Here is a 23,249-nt window from a genome sequence, read left to right as displayed (position 1 = left end):
CTCCTAGAACTCTGGGAAACAGCACAGAGCTCACTCTGTCAGAGGAAGGTATGGTCGAGCAAAAGTGGGATCCCATGAAGGGAAATCCACATCCTTGTCTGACAGAAAATTTCCCAGGCCATAGCCTGAGATATCTACCTTCACAAGAGAGAAGAACATGAGATAGATAATTTCTCTCTTTCTCTCTTTTTTTTTTTTTGAGACAAGGTCTGGCTTTATTGCCTAGGCTGGAGTCCAGTGGTGCCGTCTCAGCTCAATGCAACCTCCACCTTGCAGGCTCAAGCTATCCTTCCACCTCAGCCTCCCCAGTAGCTGGGACTACGGGTGCACACCACCAATGCCCGGCTAATTTTTGTAGTTTTTGTAGAAACAGGGTTTCACCATGTTGCCTAGGCTGGTCTCAAACTCCTGAGCTTAAGCAATCTGCCCACCTAGGCCTCCCAAAGTGCTGGGATTACAGGCATGAGTAACCAGGCCCAGCCAGTAATTTCAATATTCAAATCTTCCTCATTGGCTAGTAGTCAACACTGCTACTCTGCACCACAGACTTCAGTCAAGAAACTTCCCAAATTTTATGAGTTCTTCCTCTTCATGACAGTTCCCAGTTGAGAGGATGCAATTCTTAGATTATATCAAAACATCTGTTTTGCTATTTTGGTTCTGTTGGTTATCCCTACATAGAAACGTCCCAAACCACAGGCAAGCCCATTTCTCAGAGAGAAAATTTTAAAGAAGTTTTCAAAGACTTTGCTTATAAATTATAGTACTAACCATCAAATACTCACTGAGCACCTATTATGCCCCAAACCGGAGATTGTTGTTTCTCAAAAACCGCTCCTCTGCATGGTTCCTAACTTCCTTTCCTTTAACTTGCCTCTTCTGCTCCTCCCAGTCCAGAAATGTTCTCTCCCTGCACAGCATGTTTTAATCTCCTAGTAACTTCCAAACATTTATTTAAATAATTATTTATTTCAATAGCCAAAGGTAATATGGAAAGGCACCCCCAGGACCAGACTGTCCAAAAGGGTTGAGGGAACAGGGGAAGGAATTGAGAAAGCAGGTTCTTGCTTATGGTTACATGAAACTGTATAGCAAATTTTCTGCTTCTAAAAGTAATTGCCAGCAATTTTCTCTATCTTTCAAAAACTGAAGCACAGTCTCTTTCCCTTTTCTTTCTCATTCTGCTGCCCCATTCTCACAGTCTCCCTGGGAGGCAAAGCTTATATGGCAAAGCAACATTATTAAGGGACAAAACTCCCTGGCACCAAGATGTATTCTTAGCTGAATATACTGCATCTTTCAGCCCAATTATAATCTGAAGGGCAGCCACCCAATCAGTCCCTGCACCTCTATGTGGGAAAATGGGTTCCATTTGCTTCTCTGTTAGAGACAATCATGGACATTTACACTTAAATCCAACATAAAGCTAAGCAATATTAATCCTTTCATCCACAGACTACCACTGGGCTTAGAAGGTTGCAACATGAGTCAAGTACTCTAAAATTTAGATAGGAGAACGAAGGTCATCCTCAGAAGTACTTTTTAGCACAGGAAGAATAATGATTATGAATATGGATATATGGCAAGAGTTTCTTGAAGCCAGATGTAGGGAACAGTCTAATGGGCCTGGAACAGAAGCAACAACTGCTAGTACTCCTAAGCCTCTTTAAAACAGTATTATCCATCTGTACCCGAGAGAAAATAGTAAATCACAGCCAGCACAGGATGAGCCAAGCTAGTAACCAGCTGGAACCTGACTCTGCTGAAGTGGACTATAGCATCTGCCACCTAAACACAGGCAGCCTCTCTGGCAGCTGCCACTGGTAAAAGGGAATGAGCCACTGTATTATTAGTGGAAGAAACTCACAGACCTGTTACTGGAGAAGCCCAGATGTTGCTAAGAGCTACAGATGTGCCAGAGACAAAGACCAAAATACCGACAGCAAAGAAAGCATGAGCTACCACTGGAATACAGGCACTAAGAGGGCACCACCACCCAAACATACACATCCAGTCTTTATTTATTAACACTTACATATGGAAATAGGTATTCCCTGCTGCAGCTGATCTAATTACAGAGAAATCAATTTATACTGCATCTGCTGGGATCAGCTGAAAGCACAGGATGAGCAGAGCACAGAGCAGAAAATCAAGAGCCAATGAACAGCTCACCACAAGGCCACTGTTTTGCAGGAATAAGCTGCTGAAGTTTAATGCTGCCTGAGCTGACCCTAGACTCACACCTATTCTCCTCCAGCCCTGCAAGTTCCATTTCCTAAAGCATGAACTAAGATCATCTTCCCAGAGGAGGGACTCAGTTCTAACCCCTCCTGGGGCTGCAGGCACCTGTCCTTCCAAGTCAAGCAGAAGGCAAGGTATCATTACACTGTTGGCAGCTATTAAACCACGAGGAGACTTTGATTCCTAATAGTTGTGGGAGATACCTGGCATGAAGCTACACCTTTAATGGCCAAACAATCTCTTCCTAGGCCAAACTGTCATAACCACAACAATAACTCATAAGATCTAAGTACCTCAAAGTACAATGAGTACCTCTTGCCCCCAAAATGTGCCCCTTTGCTCTTTGGTAGCCGGCAATAGAACACTTCATAGATATGCCATGAAATTTAACCCTTTGTTCTACCAGAGACCCAACAGCACCATTTATCCCATCAAGAACCGTACTCAATCTACATTATCACCAAAGGCGTATTGTTTATCAACTATTATGAGTCTGATGATGAAATGCCAGTCAAGCTGGGAACCAAATAAAGGTCTGATGCCAATCTCTACCAACAAGTGTCTGAGGTGGGCAAAGACAAGGTGGGAAGGTCTCAACTCAGACTACAGAAAGTTCATTCTACAAAGTAGCTGCCCCCAACAACAAATATCCTGTTCCAAAATGTCCAGGCCTGCTGTAAATGAGTCTGTAGGGGAATCCTCTAATTTGGAAGAAAACCACATTATCATTACCAGCTGCTCTGACCTTGTAATTGGTCATTACCCACACACTAATGAGCCTCCCACAGAGTACACATAGTATTTGGCAGTTAGTCCAGGGCAGTTCTGACTGGCAGTCAGTGGGCAGCCATATCTGGCCACCTCTTACCTTTTCAGACTTGACTTTCTTTAGCGGGCGACACTCATTCTCCCCTTCCTCTGGCTCCGGTTTAGTTCCCAAAGGATTGAGCGCTGCCCCAGGCTCAATAGCTATACTCCCAAGTGGCTCCACAGCTCCTGTATCCACCCCTGCACTTCCATCATACTGACCACCCCGTCCTCCCAAGGGAACTGGCTGGAGGACCCCAGGATCCTTTTCTGAACAAGTCCCCACTCCTTCGCTTCTCTCCTTCTTGCTCTTAGATGAGCTGTTCTCCTTCTCCTTTTTGGAACCGGCTACACTGCGGGATGCCTTAGCCACCTTCTCTGAGCCCTTGGGAGCAATAGCAGCAACCAGGCCTCCAGCATTGGCACCATCTCCTGAGCGCCCCTGCACCTCTTTCTTGCTAGCTGCCCCCTCACTTGGAGTGAACAGGGAAGTCCCTGGAGTGGGTTTGCTAGTGTCTTTGCCACTCTTATTCCTTTTGGATTTTGATTTGCCTTCCTTCCCTTGAGGACCTGGCACTGGGGTCACAAACTTGATGTTGTCTGGTAGTGTGGCCACAGCATTGGGAGCCGGTATCCCCACCTCCTTTGAGCCTGACATTTCCAGTTTCTGCTGGTCCTTTTCCAGATCGGCGTCCAGGTCAATGATGAGATTCCCTACTCCAATGTCCCATTCATCCCCACTGTCGTATGTCTCAACCGGGTTTGCATCCACTCCTTTCCCTCCGGAGGCTCCACTGCTCAAGGACATCTTAGAGTCAACGTCCCACCTCAAGATTCAAGGCTCTTCCTTGCCCCCAGCTTTCCTATTTTCAGCTTCAGCTATGTTCTCAGACCTGCCACATTGGTCAGTACATGCCCAGTGGACAACATCATTGCTGGAAAAAGAAAATTTAAAAAGCTGTTAAAAGAAACAATACAGGCAAGAGACGCCTGAAATAAACTCCCACACAAAAACAGACCCTTCCTATGGGGCTATCATATCACAACAGACATGACAAACAGGTTCAATTGTATTTCTAACCAAGTTACACTGGACCTAAGGAAAAATCAATTCCCACTCCATCTCCCTAGGGGAAAGTACAGTATTTCCAATTGCCCAGAGATTCCGTTGTAAGTCTTAACTAGGAGTCCTCTAGAGTTAATTTCCCATTCCTAAGAGACCTATTTCTACTACCACTGTCAGCTGGCAACCCTTCCTCAATCAATACAGGTCCTGGCATATCACAGATGCAAGCTCTAGCACAACTTTACTTATACCCCCATTTCTCCTTGCTTTTTCTTACATTATCAGAGACTCAGAACATGATCTAGCAAAAGCTTTAAAAACTCTCTAACAGGGTCTATCTCTAGTACAAATAGTATAGATTCCTCCTACTATTGGGAAGGAAAAGTCTTATGGTTAAGAATAAAAGAGAAAAACAAGCAGAACTGGGGAAAATGCAACTTCAGGACAGGAGGCTAAGACTTGAACTAGAGGAGACAATCTCAGAGGGGACTCAACCAATCAGCTTAAGTTCAGAGAAGCTGAAACAGCCTTCTAAAACTCCAGGTTTCAAATTATTATCTCAATAGCAGGATTCAAAGTGGCCTTTCCCACTTCCCACTAAAATAGGAAGACACACAAATAAAGAAAAATGTTTACTCTATGAAAAACTGGACACTACTAAAAATCCTAACACCAAGATGTAGAATAACTCTTCACTTTCTCATGTAATACTGATGGCACTGTATTGACAAACACCAGGCCTCACACCATAGGAAACAGAGATTGGCTAAAAAGGGGGTGGTGGTGATGGGGTATTAAAAGTGCAATTTATGGCCAGGTGCAGTGGCTCACATATGTAATCCCAGCACTTTGGGAGGCAGAGGCAGGCTAATCACCTGAGGTCAGGAGTTCAAGATCAGCCTGGCCAATGTGGTGAAACCCCGTCTCTACTAAAAATACAAAAATTAGCCGGATGTGGTGTCAGGCACCTGCAATCCCAGCTACTCGGGAGGCTGAGGCAGAAGAATCACTTGAACCTGGGAGGCAGAGGTTGCGGTGAGCTGAAATCACACCACTGCACTCCAGCCTGGGTGACAGAGTAAGACTCTGTCTCCACTATCTCCTGACTAACAAGACTTGAGGAGTGTGCCATCTAGAAAACCTGGCAGTCAACATATACCATCCAGTATTATTTTATGATAAAGCCAAAGAGTTCTGTTCTTGCTTATTCCTCTGTCCACCATCTTTCTCTATCCATTAAAAAAAAATTTTTTTTTTTTTGAGTCAGAGCCTTGTTCTGTTGCCCAGGCTCAAGTGCAGTGGCATGATCTCGGCTCACTGCAACCTCTGCCTCCCGGTTCAAGCAATTCTCCCACCTCAGCCTCCCGAGAGGTTGGGATTACAGGCGTGCACCACAATGACTGACTAACTTGTATTCTTAGTAGAGATGGGGTTTCACCATGTTGGCCAGGCTGGTCTCAACCTCCTGACCTCATGTGATCTAACTGCCTCGACCTCCCAAAGTGTTGGGATTACAGGTATGAGCCACTGTGTCCAGCCAAAAAGTAATTTTTATAAGATAATTGAGTAGAAAGAACAAGCCAGTAGTGTCACAGTGAATTCTGCAAAGTGGATCTCTAACTTTGTAGAGATCTGTAAATGCCACAGATAGGACACAGACAAGACAAATTGTACTTTTTTTACCTATTCCCTCAGAGCAATGTCAAAGAACTAGGGTGTAGGGGCAAGAAAAGATGTCACAGTAGAAGAGCAAAGGAGGGGAGCCAGGTGAATGCCTGCTAGCAACAGGAATTTAAGAGGGAGAGGTGTGCACATTTATCTGCCATTTAGCTGTAGATGTGGAAAGAAAATATATCCATTACCCAAGTGGAGATCTTAGTGTTAACAGCAACCAACCACTATTTATTAGTAAATGCCAAGTCTACATAGATCCTACTTTATAAGAGATGAGCAAAAAGTGGGGGTGGATGATATGATGTACAAACTATGAAAAAAGTTACTCACAAGGTAAAGGAAACATAATCTCTTACAAAATGATAACTCTAGGCCAGGCATGGTGGCTCATGCCTGTAATCCCAGCACTTTGGGAGGCCAAGGCGGGAGAATCACTTGAGCCCAGGAGTTTGAGACCAGTCTGGGCAACATGGCAAAACCCTGTCTCTATAAAAAATACAAAAATTAGCCGGGTATGATGGTAATGCTTGTAGCCCCCGCTACTCAGGGAGCTGAAAGGTGGGAGGATGGCTTGAGCCTGGGAGGTCGAGACTGCAGTGACCTGAGATTGTGCCACTTCACTCCAGCCTGGGTGACAGAGCGAGACGCTGTCTGAGAAAAAAAAAAAGAAAGAAAAAAAGAAATGATACTCTGAAAATGATCTAGGATTCTGAAGAAATTAGTAAGCTGTTTGGAATTCTCAACACTACACAAGAAGACTTGGCCTCCATGAAATAGCATAGTAGATACCTATTCATTTGTTAGAAAATCTTTTATTTATTACCTTCGACGTGCCAGGTACTAAACTAGGTGCTGAAAATACAGCAGCAAGTACAACAGTGAGTAAGGCAATGGAACATGGTACTGAAAATAATTTTTCTATTACGAGGGGCAGAGGGCATCTCTAGGAAAGGAGATGCCAACTGAATTTCCATGACAGAGAATTATTAAAGCACAGTTCTTCCCCAAATCATAATTTTTTAGTTATCTAATCTTTGCAATTGTGGCTAGGCTTAGAGTGTAACCTACATTAATCTAAGGGTTACTCACTATCCTCAGTATGTAATTTAACCATTAAAACAACCCCACCTTGTTTTATCCCTAGAAAAACAATAAAACTTTCCTTAGTTTCAAAAGACCTTCCTCTAGAAAATAGAATGGTAATGGAAGAGAGACTCTGGAGGAGTAAGGAAAGCGTATGAAACAGAAAAATGTTAGTGCTTACTGAGAGCTTCTGACAGTTCTCAGTCTACTGTACTGCCTCCCCTGCTGCAGGATGCATGATAAACAAAGTATGCCAGTAAGGAAGAGAGCATTAAAAAGATAACAGAGTCCAGGCACAGTGGCTCATGCCTGTAATCCCAGCACTTTGGGAGGCAGAGGCAGGAGGATCACTTGAGGTCAGGAGTTCAAGACCAGCCTGGCCAACATGGTGAAACCTCATCTCTACTAATAATACAAAAATTAGCTGGGTGTGGTGGCATGTGCCTGTAATCCCACTTACTTGGGAGGCTGAGGCATGAGAATCACTTGAATCTGGGAAGCAGAAGTTGCAGTGAGCCAAGATCATGCCACTGCACTCCAGTCTGGGTAACAGAATGAAATAGTGTCTCAAAAAAAAAAAAAAAAAAAAGATAACAGGCTAAAATGAAAATGTGTAACTTAGTTGAAAGGACAAAAGGATATAACACTAAAAAAAAAAGATACAAGGAAACAAAAAATGCAGTATCAATTAAAATTCATAAAGAAAGCAGGGCACAGTGGCTCAGGCCTATAATCCCAGCACTTCTGGGCCTCCACCTGGAGGCCCAGGTGGGTGGATCGCTTGAGGTCAGGAGTTCGAGATCAGCCTAGCCAGCATGACGAAACCCTTTCTCTACTAAAAATATAAAAATACGAAAATTAACCGGGTGTGACAGTACATCTTATAATCTCAGCTACTTGGGAGGCTGAGGCACGAGAATTGCTTGAACCTGGGAGACAGAGGTTGCAGTGAGCCAAGATCGTGCCACTATACTCTAGACTGGGCGACAGAGCGAGATGCCATCTGAAAAAAATCAACCAGCAAACAAAAAAAAACTACCTGAAATACTAAAATCAGTTCAATGTAGCATAAATTTAAATAATTCCTATAAATACAAATATCAACTGCACTTTGTAAGCTGAAAACTCAATTCAGATATTAACAATTATCCCTGAATAATATGTGAGGGAAAACCAGTACTTTGATAATGTACCTCAAAAAGCCTTAACAATAAGGAAAGACGAACTGTAAGTTATAAAGCTGACATTTTTTCAAATTCCTCTTGTTCCAATTCCATATGCCATGGCAAATTGTTTTGTTTTTTGGGATTTTTTCTAGTAAGCGATACTGCCATTACACTTTTTAAAAATTGTACTTTTTCTGAAACGGTAGCTGGAGGCGAAAAGAACATCTGATGATCTATGCTCATTTCCAGATTCCACATCTTAAGTGTGATATTAATAAACTGAAAGGATGTACTACAGAGCACAGTATGGTACAAGACTGGGAAGCCATTTCTTAAGAGGAAAGACCTTAGAAACTGGGATTCTTTAGTCTGGAAAGGAGAATACTGAAGGAAGACAGGCTGTTAGCTTCAAATATATGATGGTGCCAGGCAAGGTGGCTCATGCCTGTTCTCCCAGCACTTTGGGAGGCCTAGATGGGTGGATTACCTGAGGTCAGAGTTTAAGACCAGCCTGGCCAACATGATGAAACCCCGTCTGTACTAAAAATACAAAAAATTAGCCAGGCATGGTGGCAGGAGCCTGTAATCCCAGCTACTTGGGAGGCTGAGGTAGGATAATGGCTGGGAGGCAGTGAGCTGAGATTGCACCACTGCACTCCAGCATGGGTGACAGAGTAAGACTCTGTCTCAAAAAGAAAAAACAAAAACAAACACATATATATATGTATATGATGTGTGCAGTGTGGAAGAGAGAAAGTAACTCTGTGACTCTGAGGGTAGAAAGAGAGTCAGTGAGTAGAAGTTACAGAAAGACAGATATTTAACTCAGGAAAAAATTTAATATCCTGATTCCCAACAATGACTCACAATGTTTAATGTCTATTTTACTGAAAGTATTTAAGCAGAAAAAGCATAATCACCTGTGAAGCAAATACATAAAAGATTCTCCTGTGTGTGGTAGGGTTAGTCTAGACATGCCTAAGGCCTTTTTCAAATTTATAATTCTATTAATATACCCATCAAAAAGTGCTTTCCCTACTAGAAAGCTACCCAAAATTTCTGAATGACCAGGATGCAAAGAAAACATATCCCAAGGACTGATCTTTGGTGGTCCTGATGTTCCTTTAGAAAGTCCCTATATTCCTATTTTTGAGAGTGAAGAGTTTTCGTAAGTACTACTTTTCAACCAGGTGACTTTTCAGAAATCTAGGTTTCCAAACCCAGCAGGCTTCATAGTAACTTTGGTGGTACATTTCCAAAGATACACTGTAAAATTGCCAAGGATTCTTCAATCAGCCTGGCTGCAGCAGCCAAACCACTTCCCATCTGCTCCCTACAGCATCCCTGGCTTTATGCAGCTAATAATCAACTCTTTGACAGGTCATTGCAGAGATGTTTAACCCCAAGAGGTGGGGTAACCAACATGCTAGTGGGAAACGAAAAGCACTGACCTCTTGCTTTCATGGCAGAGAAAGTGCGGAATCAGGAGAACCAATATCTTACAGAGACCACAAGGCATTTAACAACTTGCACAAGCTTCTGTGATTATTTTCCTTTCTTTTCTCTCCTGCCTAAGTGTACTCCACTTCCTTCTTTAGGACTGCAACTCAACAGCCTCTGGAATCACTTGTCCACCATGAGTTGTCAGTACTATCTGTGTTTTGTTCCTACACCTGATCATTAAGAAATTCCTCGCTACATGGATATGTTTAAGGGACCAAGATAGGTCATGACAATCACTTTCCATACCCTGTATTTACCCAAAGCACTCCTGCTTAAAAAACATATCATAACAACATCCACCTCTTTGACTCCCAGCCCACAGGCTTGTACATTGTAAATCATACATTTCAGGTCATTAATTGCAATTTTAAGGACTTATGTCAGAGACTATACAACTCTTCTACCTCAGGAATGAACAAGGCCTCTCCTTCGACAAGGGTAACAATGAAAAAGAGTTTTCATGTGAGGTTTCTGTCCCAGCTCAGAGGGCAAAAACAGCAACTGGACTCCACTCATATCCAAACATAACAAGAAACACTACATTTCTCTTTCACCCCAGAGAGATCTCTGTATCCATCCAAGAAGGCTTCAAAGAGCCAATTCCTTTAATTGGTAACTACCCACATATAATCCAGTATAAGCAGTAAACTGTCTAATACTGTTCTACTGTAAATTTATCTGTCCTCTCTTTTTCTTATGGATTTTGGATCAATCCTCTTATAGGCTTTGGCCTGAGCATGTGACAGTTATACATGAATTATAATCTGCTTGAGACCACACAGGTCACACACAAAATATGGATATTAGGGCTGTCTAGCTAGGTATTCCCCTCCAAAAGCTGCATGCCAAAGAAAAAATGCTATACTCAATTCGAGGAGGGTAGCATGGTGTAGTAAAAAGAACACTGAACTCTGAGTCAGGAGATGTGATTTCTGGACTCAAATTTCCACTGACACTAGCTAAGCTGCTTCATTAAGTATTTTCTCATTATAAGATGGAGGAAGAGTCTATCACATTCTAAGCATATCATGAGGATATAAATCTGAAAAATTTAAGACAAATCAAAGCTGGGTACAGCACCTCACGACTGTAATCCCAGCACTTTGGGAGGCCGAGGTGAGAGGATCACTTGAGCCCAGGAGTTCTAGACCAGCCTGGGCAACACAGCGAGACTCCATCTCTATTTATTTAAAAAATAAAAATAAAAAGAAGACAACTCGAAAATATATGACCCAACTACTCTTATAAGGTTCTAGTGTCTGAACTTAGGGAGAACTGTTTCATGGTTCTACCTTTCACAAGGCATCTAAAGTATTAAGAAAAATAAAGGAAAATGTTTAAAAAAATTTTTTCTACAAATTAAATTACAGGTTGTACCAATACCCATTTGAGTTCTATGAAAGGAAATGGCAATCTTTTCTTCTTCCATGAACTCAGTGATTAGGGTTTTCCTTTTAGGCTATGCCTACCTTCACATGTGGCTTTTTTTTTTCTTTTCTTTGAGACAGAGTCTCACTCTGTCACCCAGGCTGGAGTGCAGTGGCGTGATCTCGGCTCACTGCAACCTCCACCTCCTGGCTTCAAGCAGTTCTCCTGCCTCAGTCTCCCAAGTAGCTGGGATTACAGGCATGTGCCACCACTCCTGGCTAATTTTTTGTACTTTTAGTAGAGATGGGGTTTCGCCATGTTGGCCATGCTGGTCTCGAACTCCTGATCTCAGGTGATCCGCCTATGTTGGCCTTCTAAAGTGCTAGGATTACAGGCATGAGCCACCACGCCTGGCTAGATGTGGCTCCTAAAGCCATACACTGTAGTGACTGACAGACTCCATCTTGCTTCAGAAATCCCTCAGGGACAAGGTACCAATCTCAAGACTCATGGTTTTATTTATTTATTTTTGAGACGGAATCTTGCTCTGTCGCCCAGGCTGGAGTGCAATGGCACAATCTCAGCTCACTGCAACCTCCACCTCCTGGGTTCAAGCGATTCTTCTGCCTCAGCCTCCCGAGTAGCTGGGATTGGAGGGGCGCCACCATACTCGGCTAATTTTTTTATTTTTGAGAGGGACGGGGTTTCACCACGTTGGCCAGGCTGGCCTCAAACTCCTGACCTAGTGATCCGCCCACCTCAGCCTCCCAAAGTGCTAGGATTACAGGCGTGAGCCACCACACCCGGCAAAACTCATGGTTTTAACATCCGTACTACCTCTTTTGCCACTTGTTCCAACCCACAAGGTTGTTGATCCCACTGACAATATAAACTGTCTTTGAATATAAACTGTGTGAGGTTTATAGGATTTGATGTCTCAGGGAACTGTCAATAAACTAATGGGATACAACAAAGTTGCTCAGAAGGTAACCATATTATACCATCTTTCCTGAATTCTAGATGTTGCCCTGAAATCAATTCATACTTAGCCAGCTTCAGTATGGTTACTACAACATGTAAACCATCCTCAGTGACTCTCAGCTTACCCAACTATAAAAACAGGCATCTCCCTCTCCACCTGCCACACTTCATGGGAGCTTGCTAATCAAATGAATTTCCACCTAGGGCTCTAATGAGAAACAATCACCTTCCCTTTGGGCCTCTCCCTTAATTTATTACATTAATTACTGTAACAAAGGAACTGTGTCATCTCCTCAAGTACCATAGCTTTCAGCTTATATCTCCAATGGAGATTAGATAAAGAACAGACTAAAAGAGCCAATTTGAGAAGACAGATCCAATTCAACAGGGCTTATCTGACCAAGTGTCACCTAAGGACAGGAAAGCAAAACAGCAGCATCTCTTAGTCCCTGAGTCTTTATATGCTGCAACTCATCAATAGTTTTATAGTCCTCAAAGGCTGCTATTCTCCAACAAAGATTACAAGGCTTGACCTGTTTCATTTCACATAAGCAACTGACTCTTCCATCAGCACATAGCAATTCAACTGGGCTCAAGTTTAGATCCTTGTTGTCTGTCACTACTGCTCTGTGCCAGCATGTATCTCACAATAGGCTAAATGGTATCCTGAATATGTAAATAATTCAGTCCTGACCCTTTAGAGATTCATTTGGTGAAAGTGATCCACATAGAAAACCCTTACTAAATCCTGTGTATAGCTAGGCCAAAAAGCAGAGGCAGATTATCTGAGGTAAACAATTAAAAAATACTACTAGCTGGGGGCCGGGCACGGTGGCTCATGCCTGTAATCCCAGCACTTTGGGAGGCCAAGGTGGATGGATCACCTGAGGTTGGGAGTTCGAGACCAGCCTGACCAACATGGAGAAACCCTGTCTCTACTAAAAATACAAAAACTAGCCAGGTGTGGTGACGCATGCCTGTAATCCCAGCTACTAGGGAGGCTGAGGCGGAGAATCACTTGAACCCGGGAGGTGGAGGTTGCAGTGAGCCGAGACCGTGCCATTGCACTCCAGCCTCGGCAATGGGAGCAAAACTCCGTCTCGGAAAAAAAAAAAAAAAAACTACTGGCCGGGTGCAGTGGCTTATGCCTTTGTACTCCCAGTACTTTGGGAGACTGAGGCGGGAGGATTACTCGAGCCCAGGAGTTTGAGACCAGCCTGGGCAACATAATGGGACCCTGTCTCTACAAAAATAAAAATAAAAAATTAGCCAGATATGGTGGCAAATGCCTGTAGTCTCAGTTACTTGGTAGGCTGAGATGGGATTATCTGTTGAGCCCAAGAGGTTGAGGCTGCAGTGAGCTGTGATCATGCCACTGCACTCCCGCTTGGGTGACAGAGCGAGGTGCTGTCTCAAACAAGTAAATAAAAATTTTAAAATAAGCTCTGCCATGCCTCTTCCCCTCATAATTGGATGGCTATGTAGCTCTTTAGACGTTCTTATCCCCAGAGATAAACTTTTTGTGCTAAGGAGGTGGTGATGTCAAATTGTTAGAAAAAAAGTGGCTGGGCATGGTGACTCATGCCTGTAATCCCAGCACTTTGGGAGGCCGAGGTGGGCAGATCACCTGAGGTCAGGAGTTCAAGACCAGCCTAGCCAACATGGGGAAACTGTCTTTACTAAAAATACAAAAATTAGCCATGCATGGTGGCGGGTGCCTGTAATCCCAGCTACTTGGGAGGCTGAGGCAGGAGAATCGCTTGAATCCAGGAGGCAGAAGTTGCAGTGAGCTGAGATCACGCCACTGCACTCCAGCCTGGGTGACAGAGCGAGACTCCGTCTAAAAAAAAAAAAAAAAAAAGTGAATAGTGGAGATGGTAGCATTCAAAACATCTAAAAAACTAGGCTTGTGCCAGGCACGGTGGCTCATGCCTGTAATTCCAGCACTTTGGGAGGCCGAGGCGGGTGGATCACGAGGTCAGGAGTTCAAGACCAGCCTGGCCAAGATGGTAAAACCCTGTCTCTGCTAAAAAAAAAAATTAGCCGGGCGTGGTGGCAGGTGCCTGTAATCCCAGCTACTCAGGAAGCTGAGGCAGGAGAATTGCTTGAACTTGGAGGGCAGAGGTTACAGTGAGCCGAGATCGTGCCACTGCACTCCATCCTGGGCGAGAGAATGAGACTCCATCTCAAAAGACAAACAAAAAAACAAAAAAAACAAAACTATGCTTGCACACAGAACTGTTGTGTCAAATCATTAATTTTCCTTTTTTTTTATTTTGAGACAGGGTCTCACTCTGCCACCCAGGTGGGAATACAGTGGTGCAAACAAACACAAGCTCACTGCAGTCTTGACCTCCTGGGTTCAAGGGATCCTCCTCCTGCTTCAGTCTCCCATGTAGCTGGGACCACAGGCATGCACCACCACCATACCCGGCTAATTGTTTCTTTCTTTCTTTTTTTTTTTTTTTTTTTGTAGAAACAAAGTCTCTCTTTGTCACCCAGACTGGTCTCAAACTCCTGCGTTCAAGAGATCCTCTCACCTTGGCCTCCCAAAGTGCTGGAATTACATCACGCCTAGTTCTTCATCTCTAAACATGGTCAAATTCATAGTCTCAGGGAAAGGAAAAAACATTTAGCATTTTTCAGAACAGACAAGGAATTGCCTTCATTTTTTATATTCTAGACCTTATCTCTCCCTTCCCAGATCTATTCTACAAGAAGCCCTAGAGTAAATCTGAGGGGACAAAGAAAACTTCTCTTATCAAAAAATATAAATAATGCTAGACTAGCCATAAAAAAGGGTGGGATTCACATAAATATCCTTAAAGATACCTAACACTACCTCTCCAGCCATGAGGTATGGCCACAACTGCCACCATTTTGCTTCAATGATGTCACATTTGTTTCCTGCACTACACTGCAAGCACCCTGAGGGCAGAGGCTGTCTCTCTTGTGCTCACCATTGAAGAACCAGTGTTTGGTTTACAGTCCACCTTCATTAAGTATTTTGGTCAACAAATGAGTGAATGAACACTGTTTTCCTCAATAAGCAGAATCATTATCAATGCCCCGCTGGCATTTCTCCTCTCCATTCTTACTTCACCTTGATTTGTCACTAGTTATAAACTCTCTCAATTAGCAGTCAGCCGTCAAATCTACTAGATCAGAGTGTGGATTCCTTTCTCCAGAAAAAAGAATTCAGATTCATTAAGGATCTAAGGGAAAGGTTAGAAAACAAAGCAGCTTCCATATTTCTTAAAATTCCTAACCATTTCTGAGTATTATCTTAGCCTTGCAACAGTCTCATTCATGCATAGTTGCTTCCCGAAAAAGGACTAGTCCACAAACTCCTGAGAGCCCCCAGGTATATATTTAAATGTATAATAAATGTAAAAGTTCTATCAGACTTAAACCATCCAAGTGTCACACTTAAAACACCTATGAATCGGCTGGGCGTGGTGGTTCACGCCTGTAATCCCAGCACTTTGGGAGGCCAAGGTGAGCGGATCACAAGGTCAGGAGTTCGAGACCAGCCTGGCCAATATGGTGAAACCCCATCTCTACTAAAAATACAAAAAAAATTAGCTGGGCGTGGTGGCGCTCGCTTGTAGTTCCAGCTACTCAGGAGGCTGAGGCAGAAGAATCACTTAAACCCAGGAGGCGGAGGTTGCAGTGAGCCGAGATTGTGCCACCGCGCTCCAGCCGGGGCGACAGAGCAAGACTCCGTCTCAAAAAAAAAAAAAAAAAAATTTAAAACAAAAAACAAACAACAACAAAAAAACACCTGTGAATCAAAGGTGAAAAAAGCAGTCATGAAAAGTGGTCATGCTTGGGGAGAGGGATACCAACTGCGAAGAAACACGAGGGAATCTTGCAGGGTGCTGGAAATAAATGTTCTATATCTTGAACTGGATAGTGGTTACATAGCTGTATACACATGGAAAAACTGAGTTGTGCACACGATTCATGCACTTACTGTACTTTACTACATACATATTATACTTTTTAAAAAAGTAAAAGAATAAATACCTATGAACAAGAGAATTGTCTTGCTATAACATAGTCCTGATCCTAAAGTAATATTATATGTAAAGGGAATCATGCCATTAATCACCACAGATTAGGCTATTTAGAGAGATAACAGGATGGGAGGGATGGAGGGAGACAGTAAGAAACTAACTTACAGATTACTTGATGTTTGACTATGAGATTTATAGATCTGTTGGACAGTCTGAAAAAAATTAATCAGAAATAGGGATATAACAACAAACCAAAAAAAAATTAAGTAATGATATTAAATCCTGGGGGGAAAAAGTTGCACCAAAAATGTAATAGTAGTATATCAAATGGCTCAATAATAAACATTATTTACTCAGCACAATAAATAATGAATATCGACCTAACCAAAAATTGTGACATAACTATATTGGGATGATTCGATAAGAAGAGAAGGGCAGTAAGAGAACACATTATTATTTAGAAAAATGGGAGTAAAGGCCAGGCGTAGTGGCTCACACCTGTAATGCCAGCACTTGGGAGGCCAAGGCGGACAGATTAATTCAGGTCAGCTTGGCCAAATGGCAAAACCTGCCTCTACTAAAAATACAAAAAATTAGCATCGCATGGTGGCACATGCCTATAGTCCCAGCTACTCAGGAGGCTGAGGCATGAGAATCACTTGAACCCGGGAAGTAGAGGCTACACTGACCTGAGATCATGGCACTGCACTCTGGCCTGAGTGACAGAGCAAGACTGTGTCTTGCAAAAAAAAGCTGCCCCACTATTTGACTTTTAATACAAAGTTCATAGGAAACCAAAAATAATTTATCTATTATTTGGATAGATAAAACAATTTTTTTTTTTTTTTTTGAGACAGAGTCTCACTCTGTCACCTGGGCTGGAGTGCAGTGGCACGATCTCAGATCACTGAAACCTCCACCTCCTGGGTTCAAGTGATTCTCCTACCTCAGTCTCCTGAATAGCTGGGACTACAGGCGCACGTCGCCACACCCGGCTAATTTTTGTATTTTTAGTAGAGACGGGGTTTCACTATGTTGGGCAGGCTTGTCTCGAACTCCTGACCTCAGGTGATCCGCCTGCCTCAGCCTTCCAAAGTGCTGGGATTACAGGTGTGAGACAACGTGCCTGGCCGATAAAATAAACTTTAAATAATTTTAGGAAACGTCAAGGATATACTTCCTCAAATACTCCTGTATTCCCTTAACAGGTTATTATAAAATGTACCAATCCAATAATTTATCAAAAATCTTATTGTGGGAGATGGGAGAAGGGGACAGTAGAAAGGATGTGGGTGTGGCTATAAAAGGACAACATGAGGGACATTTGTGGTGATGGAGCTGTCTGTATCTTGACTGTGGTGGTGAAAATAGTATGACTCTACATGTGATTAAGTCTGCACAGAACTGAAAACACATATACACGAAAGTGATAGTAAAATGGGGAGGTCTGAACAAGATAGATGGCTTATATCAATGTCAAAATTACGATATTGTACTTTAGCAAGATGTTACCACTGGAGGAAACTAGGTAAAGGGTACAAAGGATCCCTCTGCATTATTATTACTATTTTTTGAGACAGTCTTGCTGTTTTGCCAGGCTAGAGTACAGTGGCGCTATCATGGCTCACTACAGTTTCCACCTCCTGGGCTCAAGCAATCCTCTCAGCTTCCAGAATCGCTGGGACTACAGAGGTGCATGACCATGCCCAGTGAATTAAAAAAAAAAATTTTTTGTAGACAGGGTCTCACTATGTTGCCCAGGCTGGTCTTGAACTTTTGGGCTTAAGTGATCCTCCCACCTCAACCTCCCAAAGTGTTGGGGTTACAGGCATGAGCCACTGCACCCAACCCCACTGCATTATTCTTACAACTGCGTAAGACTATAATTATCTCAAAATAAAAATAAAAAGTGTAATTTAAAAAACATGCAAACACTTTATCTTCCATTTTTAAATTTCTACCACCGTTAAACATATTTATTTACTATTTATAAGAGTAGCCCAATCATTAAGCTAAAATCACTTCTAACCTGAGTGTTCCATATCTAATACAGGATCCTAAGAACTGGTGATCAAGTCTATATGTTCTTTTCATCACTTGACATTATATTCCCTTTGTCTTTAAAAGCTGAATTTTTTTTTTCTTTGCATGTATTCATTAAAGCCTTCACCTTCTTTGGTCATCAGCTTTGATAAATACTTCTTCAGGGTCAACAGAATACACAGTATCACAAATATAAACAAACCTTGGTTTTACACAGATGGAAGTTTATTTTTATCTTTGTTTATTTGGTACTGATTCTCTTCCTAATGATGCCCAGCATTTCCGTGGCAGTACACTAAGTTAATTTTTCGAGGAATATCTTACCAAGATTCCTAGTTTCTTTCACTTTTTTTTTGAGACGGAGTCTCGCTGTCACCCAGGCTGGAGTGCAGTGGCGCAATCTCGGCTCACTGCAACCTCCGCCTCCCGGGTTCAAGCGGTTCTCCTGCCTCAGCCTCCTGAATAGCTGGGACTACAGGCAAGCGCCATCACGCCCAGCTAATTTTTGTATTTTTAGTAGAGATGGGGTTTCACCATGTTGGCCAGGATGGTCTCGATCTCATGACCTCATGATCTGCCCGCCTCGGCCTCCCAAAGTGCTGGGATTACAGGCATGAGCCACCGCATCCGGCTTTTTTTTTTTTTTTTTTTTTGAGACAGAATCTCACCCTGTCGCCCAGGCTGGAGTGCAATGGCGCAATCTTGGCTCACTGCAACCTCCACCTCCCAGGTTCAAACTATTCTCCTGCCTCAGCCTCCCGAACAGCTGGGATTACAGGCATGCGCCACCACGCCCAGCTAATTTTTGTATTTTTAGTAGAGAACGGGTTTCACCATGTTGGCCAGGCTGGCCCGGAACTCCTGACCTCGTGATCCGCCCACCTCTGCCTCCCAAAGTGCTGGGATTACAGGCGTGAGCCACCGTGCCCGGCCAAGATTCTTAATTTCTACTGGGGGCTGCAATTGTTAGCTAAAAATTACACATCCTAAGAAAGTAGTTTAGACTTTCTCCCTCTTTTTAAATGCAACTCTTATCCACACTGAAGCTCATTTACTTTTCACCTCAGTCAAGATATTCCTGAAGCATAATCTCAACAATTTGGGGACCTAACTACCTGGAAGAGTTTAATGTCATAGGAAAATCTCAATATTTCACTTACGTGAAACATTTATTAAAATGTCAAATAAGATGAATGTCACTAAACTCTTCCACATAGAACTTATCATCAAGATGGTCTTTGGAGGCAATGTCACCAGGACAAAAAAAAAAAAAGGAAAGAAACTGAAACAGCACCCTCTGATCAAACTTGTTAATATTTGATTAACAAGGAAGCAGCACAGTGCAATGGGGGGAATAAAACACAAAACCAAGTAAGCAGGCAGAAAAACTCAATTCTACTATTTACTCTCCCTAGATGTGTAATAACATTGGGAAGTCACTACAGCTATTTGGGCCTCAGTTATTTCATCTGTGAGAAGCTGAAATAGCCAGGTGTGATGATGTGTGCTTACAGTCCTGGCTATTCTGGAGGTTGAGGCAAGAGGATGATTTTTGAGCCCAGGAGTTCAAGGCCAGCTCAGATAATTAATACACCTTATATAGTAGAGTGTAATGCTGTCAGGAGACACAGAAACAGTGCTGGGCATGGTGGCTCACACCTGTAATCTCAGCACTTTGGGACGCCAAGGTGGGAGGGTCATCTGAGCTCAGGAGTTCAAGACCAGCCTGGGCAACATAGCCAGACCTCGTCTCTACTAAAATAAGAAATGTAGCCAGGCGTGGTGGTATGCATCTGTAGTCCCAGCTACTCAGAAGATTGAGACAGGATGATAACTGGAGCCCAGGAGGTCGATGAAGCAGTGAGCCATGATTCTGCCACTGCACTCCAGCCTGGCTGACAGGGTAAGAACTTGCCTCAAAAAAAAAGAGGCCAGGCGTGGTGGCTCACGCCTGTAATCCCAGCACTTTGGGAGGCTGAGGTGGGCAGATCACCTAAGGTTGGGAGTTCGAGACCAGCCTGACCAACATGGAGAACCCCGTCTCCACTAAAAATACAAAATTAGCTGAGCATGGTGGCACATGCCTGTAATTCCAGCAACTCAGGAGGCTGAGGCAGGAGAATCGCTTGAACCCGGAAGGTGGAGGTTGCAGGGAGCTGAGATAGCACCACTGCACTCCAGCCTGGGTGACAAGAGTGAAACTCCATCTCAGGGGGAAAAAAAAAAAAAAAAGAAAGAAAAAACTGAAACAGCACCCTGTAATCAAATTCGTTAATATTCCTCCAGCAATATGAATATTTACTTTACATAAAGACTATAAATAGCCTTTTATTAGTTGAAGTCAGATTTGTGCATATCTTTTCAAAAATCTTTCAGTTTTCAGAGCTTTTGGAGGTTTTTAGAACCGAAGAAAAGGGACTGTAGACCTAGGGAAGTATTTACCGTCAGAAAATCAGTTTGCTAATTCACAACAAAACAATTTTCTGCCACTCCATGACTAAAGTTTTCAAGCAGTCTTTGGTCTGACCTTCCTTACCATAAGTCTTTTCAAACTAAACAATGTCTACTGGTAACAACTGTGTTCACATAAAAGTATTAATGATTTGTCATATGTGATTTTTCCTTATGTAAACTAACCCATTGCCTTGACGCCAACAAATTATATGACTGGCACCAAGTCATCTCAATCTTTAATCTACATTTTCCAGCTTTCTAATATGGTGTAGTTTTTAGTCCCTTCACTCTGAACCCTTCTTATGGACAGAACCACATCTGAAATCTACACCAGTTCCTTAGTATAGTAACCATGCCACTTACAATTTAAGGTGCTATACTTTCACTAAGCATTCCACAGCTTATCTCTGAATTCTTCCTAAATTCTTGGGTAGATAAATTTGAGCTCATCAAGTTTACTGATTTAATCAAGAAAAGCCTAGGCAGCCAGAAAAAAAAAAACGTATAGGAAATATTAAATAAATGTTAACATTTCTGCGATAATTCCTGGGACTTCTAGATATTTTTCTGTACTTTCTAGAGGATTTATTCATGTTCTAATCAGAAAAAAACTTTTAAAAAAAGTTAAGCATCTATCATCATTTGTACTAGAAACTTTAATCTGGTTGGAAAGAAATAGTGGAAATTCTCTAATGTTTTCATTCTTAAATGGATCTTTCACACCATGATTAAGTAGTCTTACCAATTCTCTACCTGACCTTTTCATTATAACGTATCTTTTTTAAAAACAAAAACAAGGCTGGGCACGGTGGCTGACACCTGTTATCCCAGCCTTGGGAGGCCAAGGCAGGTGGATCACGAAGTCAGGAGTTCGAGACCAGCCTGATCAACATGGTGAAACCCCATCTCTGCTAAAAATATAAAAATTAGCCAGGTGTGGTGGCGTGTGACTATAATCCCAGCTACTCAGGAGGCTGAGGCAGGAGAATCACTTGAACCCGGGAGGTGGAGGTTGAAGTGAGCCGAGATTGTGCCACTGCACTCCAGCCTAGGCGACAGAGCAAGACTTCATCTCAAAAACAAACAAATAAACAAAAAACACAAATAAAATCTCTTACCTAATCATTTCTACAAAGAGGCTTATTGAATTCATCTTTTATTCACCTAATTTCTAGGTTGTTCCTAATCAGTCTGTGGGCTTCTCTGGCCTTGACTGAAAACGTTTCTAATATTTTAGAAATGCCTTCTTCTTCTTAGAAAGATGCCTTTCTTCACGGTGGCTCATGCCTGTAATCCCAGCACTTTGGGAGGCCGAGGCAGGTGGATCACCTGAGGTCGGGAGTTCGAGACCAGCCTGACCAACATGGAGAAACCCTGTCTCTACTAAAAATACAGAATTAGCTAGGCGTGGTGTCACATGCCTGTAATCCTAGCTACTAGGGAGGCTGAGGCAGAAGAATCGCTTGAACCTGGGAGGCAGAGGTTGCGGTGAGCCAAGATCGCGCCATTGCACTCCAGCCTGGGCAACAAGAGCGAAACTCCGCCTCAAAAAAAAAAAAGAAAAAAGAAAGATGCCTTTCTTCTCTCCACAGCCTCTAAGCCTATGCCAAATAACCATCTGTTTCGTATGGTCCTTTTGATCTCTTGCATTCTTTTAACATGTATTTCAAATATGATGATTTTTAAGTCTTTAAATTTCCAGTAGGTTTCTCTTTAAAATCTTCCTTTCCACTCACCCTAATATATACATGATCACAGCTCAATTTCCTAAAAATGAATCCTCGCATGACAGATTTTGTTCTCCTTTCTGAAGAATGCTGAACTTAATCATGGTATAATTATTATGAAATAATGCCTGACCTACAGAAACCTGAATCAATTCTTATTTGTTCCTCCGGGTAAAATTCAGGTTATTTATTTGCTTTGTATGTTCTAAAACTGCCAATTGTCGGGAGTAGCTTATCTTAGTCAAAACCACATTTGCTCTCAATGAAGAATTTAATCAATCTATGTATAAATAAACCTTCTATTACTATCTGACCTAATTTTGCAGCTTCTCCAATTCCTTTAACATTTCAAGTTCAGTCACATTATTCTGATTAGGACTGACATTTTTATTTAAGCAAAGATTTAAGCCTTTCAAACTTCCATGCTACTTCCCTGGTTATAGGGAAAAAATTAACATTACTATTGCTTGTTATTCCTTATAATAATCACTTGCTGCCTCTATCATTCCTATGAGGTATATAGCCCAGAGCAGTACTACACCTCAACAGTTAGTCTCCTTCCATCAAGCATATGAGATGAGAATTAAATTATTGGTAACACTTTTTTTTTTTTTTTTGAGATGGAGTCTCACTCTTGTTGTGCAGGCTGGAGTGCAATGGTGCAATCTCGGCTCACTGCAACTTCTGCCTCCTGGGTTCAACCTATTCTCCCGCCTTAGCCTCCCAAGTAGCTGAGATTACAGGCACCCGCCACTACGCCCAGCTAATTTTTGTATTTTAGTAGAGACGGGGTTTCACCATGTTGGTCAGGCTGGTCTCGAACTCCTGACCTCAGGTGATCCACCTGCCTCAGCCTCTCAAAGTGCTGGGATTACAGGCGTGAGCCACTGTGCCCAGCACACCTTTTTTTTGGAGATGGAGTCTTGCTCTGTTGCCCAGGCTGGAGTGCAGTGGCACGATATCGGCTCACTGCAACCTCTGCCTCCCAGGTTCAAGCGATTCTCCTGCCTCAGACCCCCCGAGGAGCTGGGATTACAGGCGCCTGCCACCATGCCAGGCTAATTTTTTGTATTTTTAGTAGAGACGGGGTTTTGCCATGTTCGCCAGGCTGGTTTCG

General features: G+C 42.7%; 1 protein-coding gene and 1 long non-coding RNA gene across 8 annotated transcripts in view; one reads left to right on the top strand and one right to left on the bottom strand.

The window, feature by feature from the left end:
- LOC109023405 (uncharacterized) overlaps positions 1 to 23,249 on the top strand; it is a 189,840-nt gene that overhangs the window by 130,412 nt on the left and 36,179 nt on the right. The window contains exon 7 of one of the 6 annotated variants that reach the window (XR_008671636.1): positions 1,456 to 2,871. The exons of the other annotated variants lie outside the window; for them this stretch is intronic. This is a non-coding gene — a long non-coding RNA (uncharacterized lncRNA). Of the gene's footprint in view, positions 1 to 1,455; positions 2,872 to 23,249 lie in introns of those variants that run through there. 6 annotated transcript variants of the gene reach the window in all.
- The window catches only part of ZNF609 (zinc finger protein 609), a 225,462-nt gene that overhangs the window by 182,451 nt on the left and 19,762 nt on the right, over positions 1 to 23,249 (bottom strand). For both annotated transcript variants that reach the window (XM_031002443.3, XM_031002444.3), the window contains exon 2: positions 3,110 to 3,983. In XM_031002443.3, the coding sequence (XP_030858303.2) occupies positions 3,110 to 3,856 (747 nt within the window). In that variant the 5' untranslated portion in view covers positions 3,857 to 3,983. The remainder of the gene's footprint in view (positions 1 to 3,109; positions 3,984 to 23,249) is intronic.

This window comes from Gorilla gorilla, chromosome 16 (assembly GCF_029281585.2).
Source record: "Gorilla gorilla gorilla isolate KB3781 chromosome 16, NHGRI_mGorGor1-v2.1_pri, whole genome shotgun sequence".
Classification (NCBI taxonomy): Eukaryota; Metazoa; Chordata; class Mammalia; order Primates; family Hominidae; genus Gorilla; species Gorilla gorilla.
Note: the sequence above shows the minus strand (reverse complement) of the source record. Positions and strands in the feature narration are given on the sequence as shown.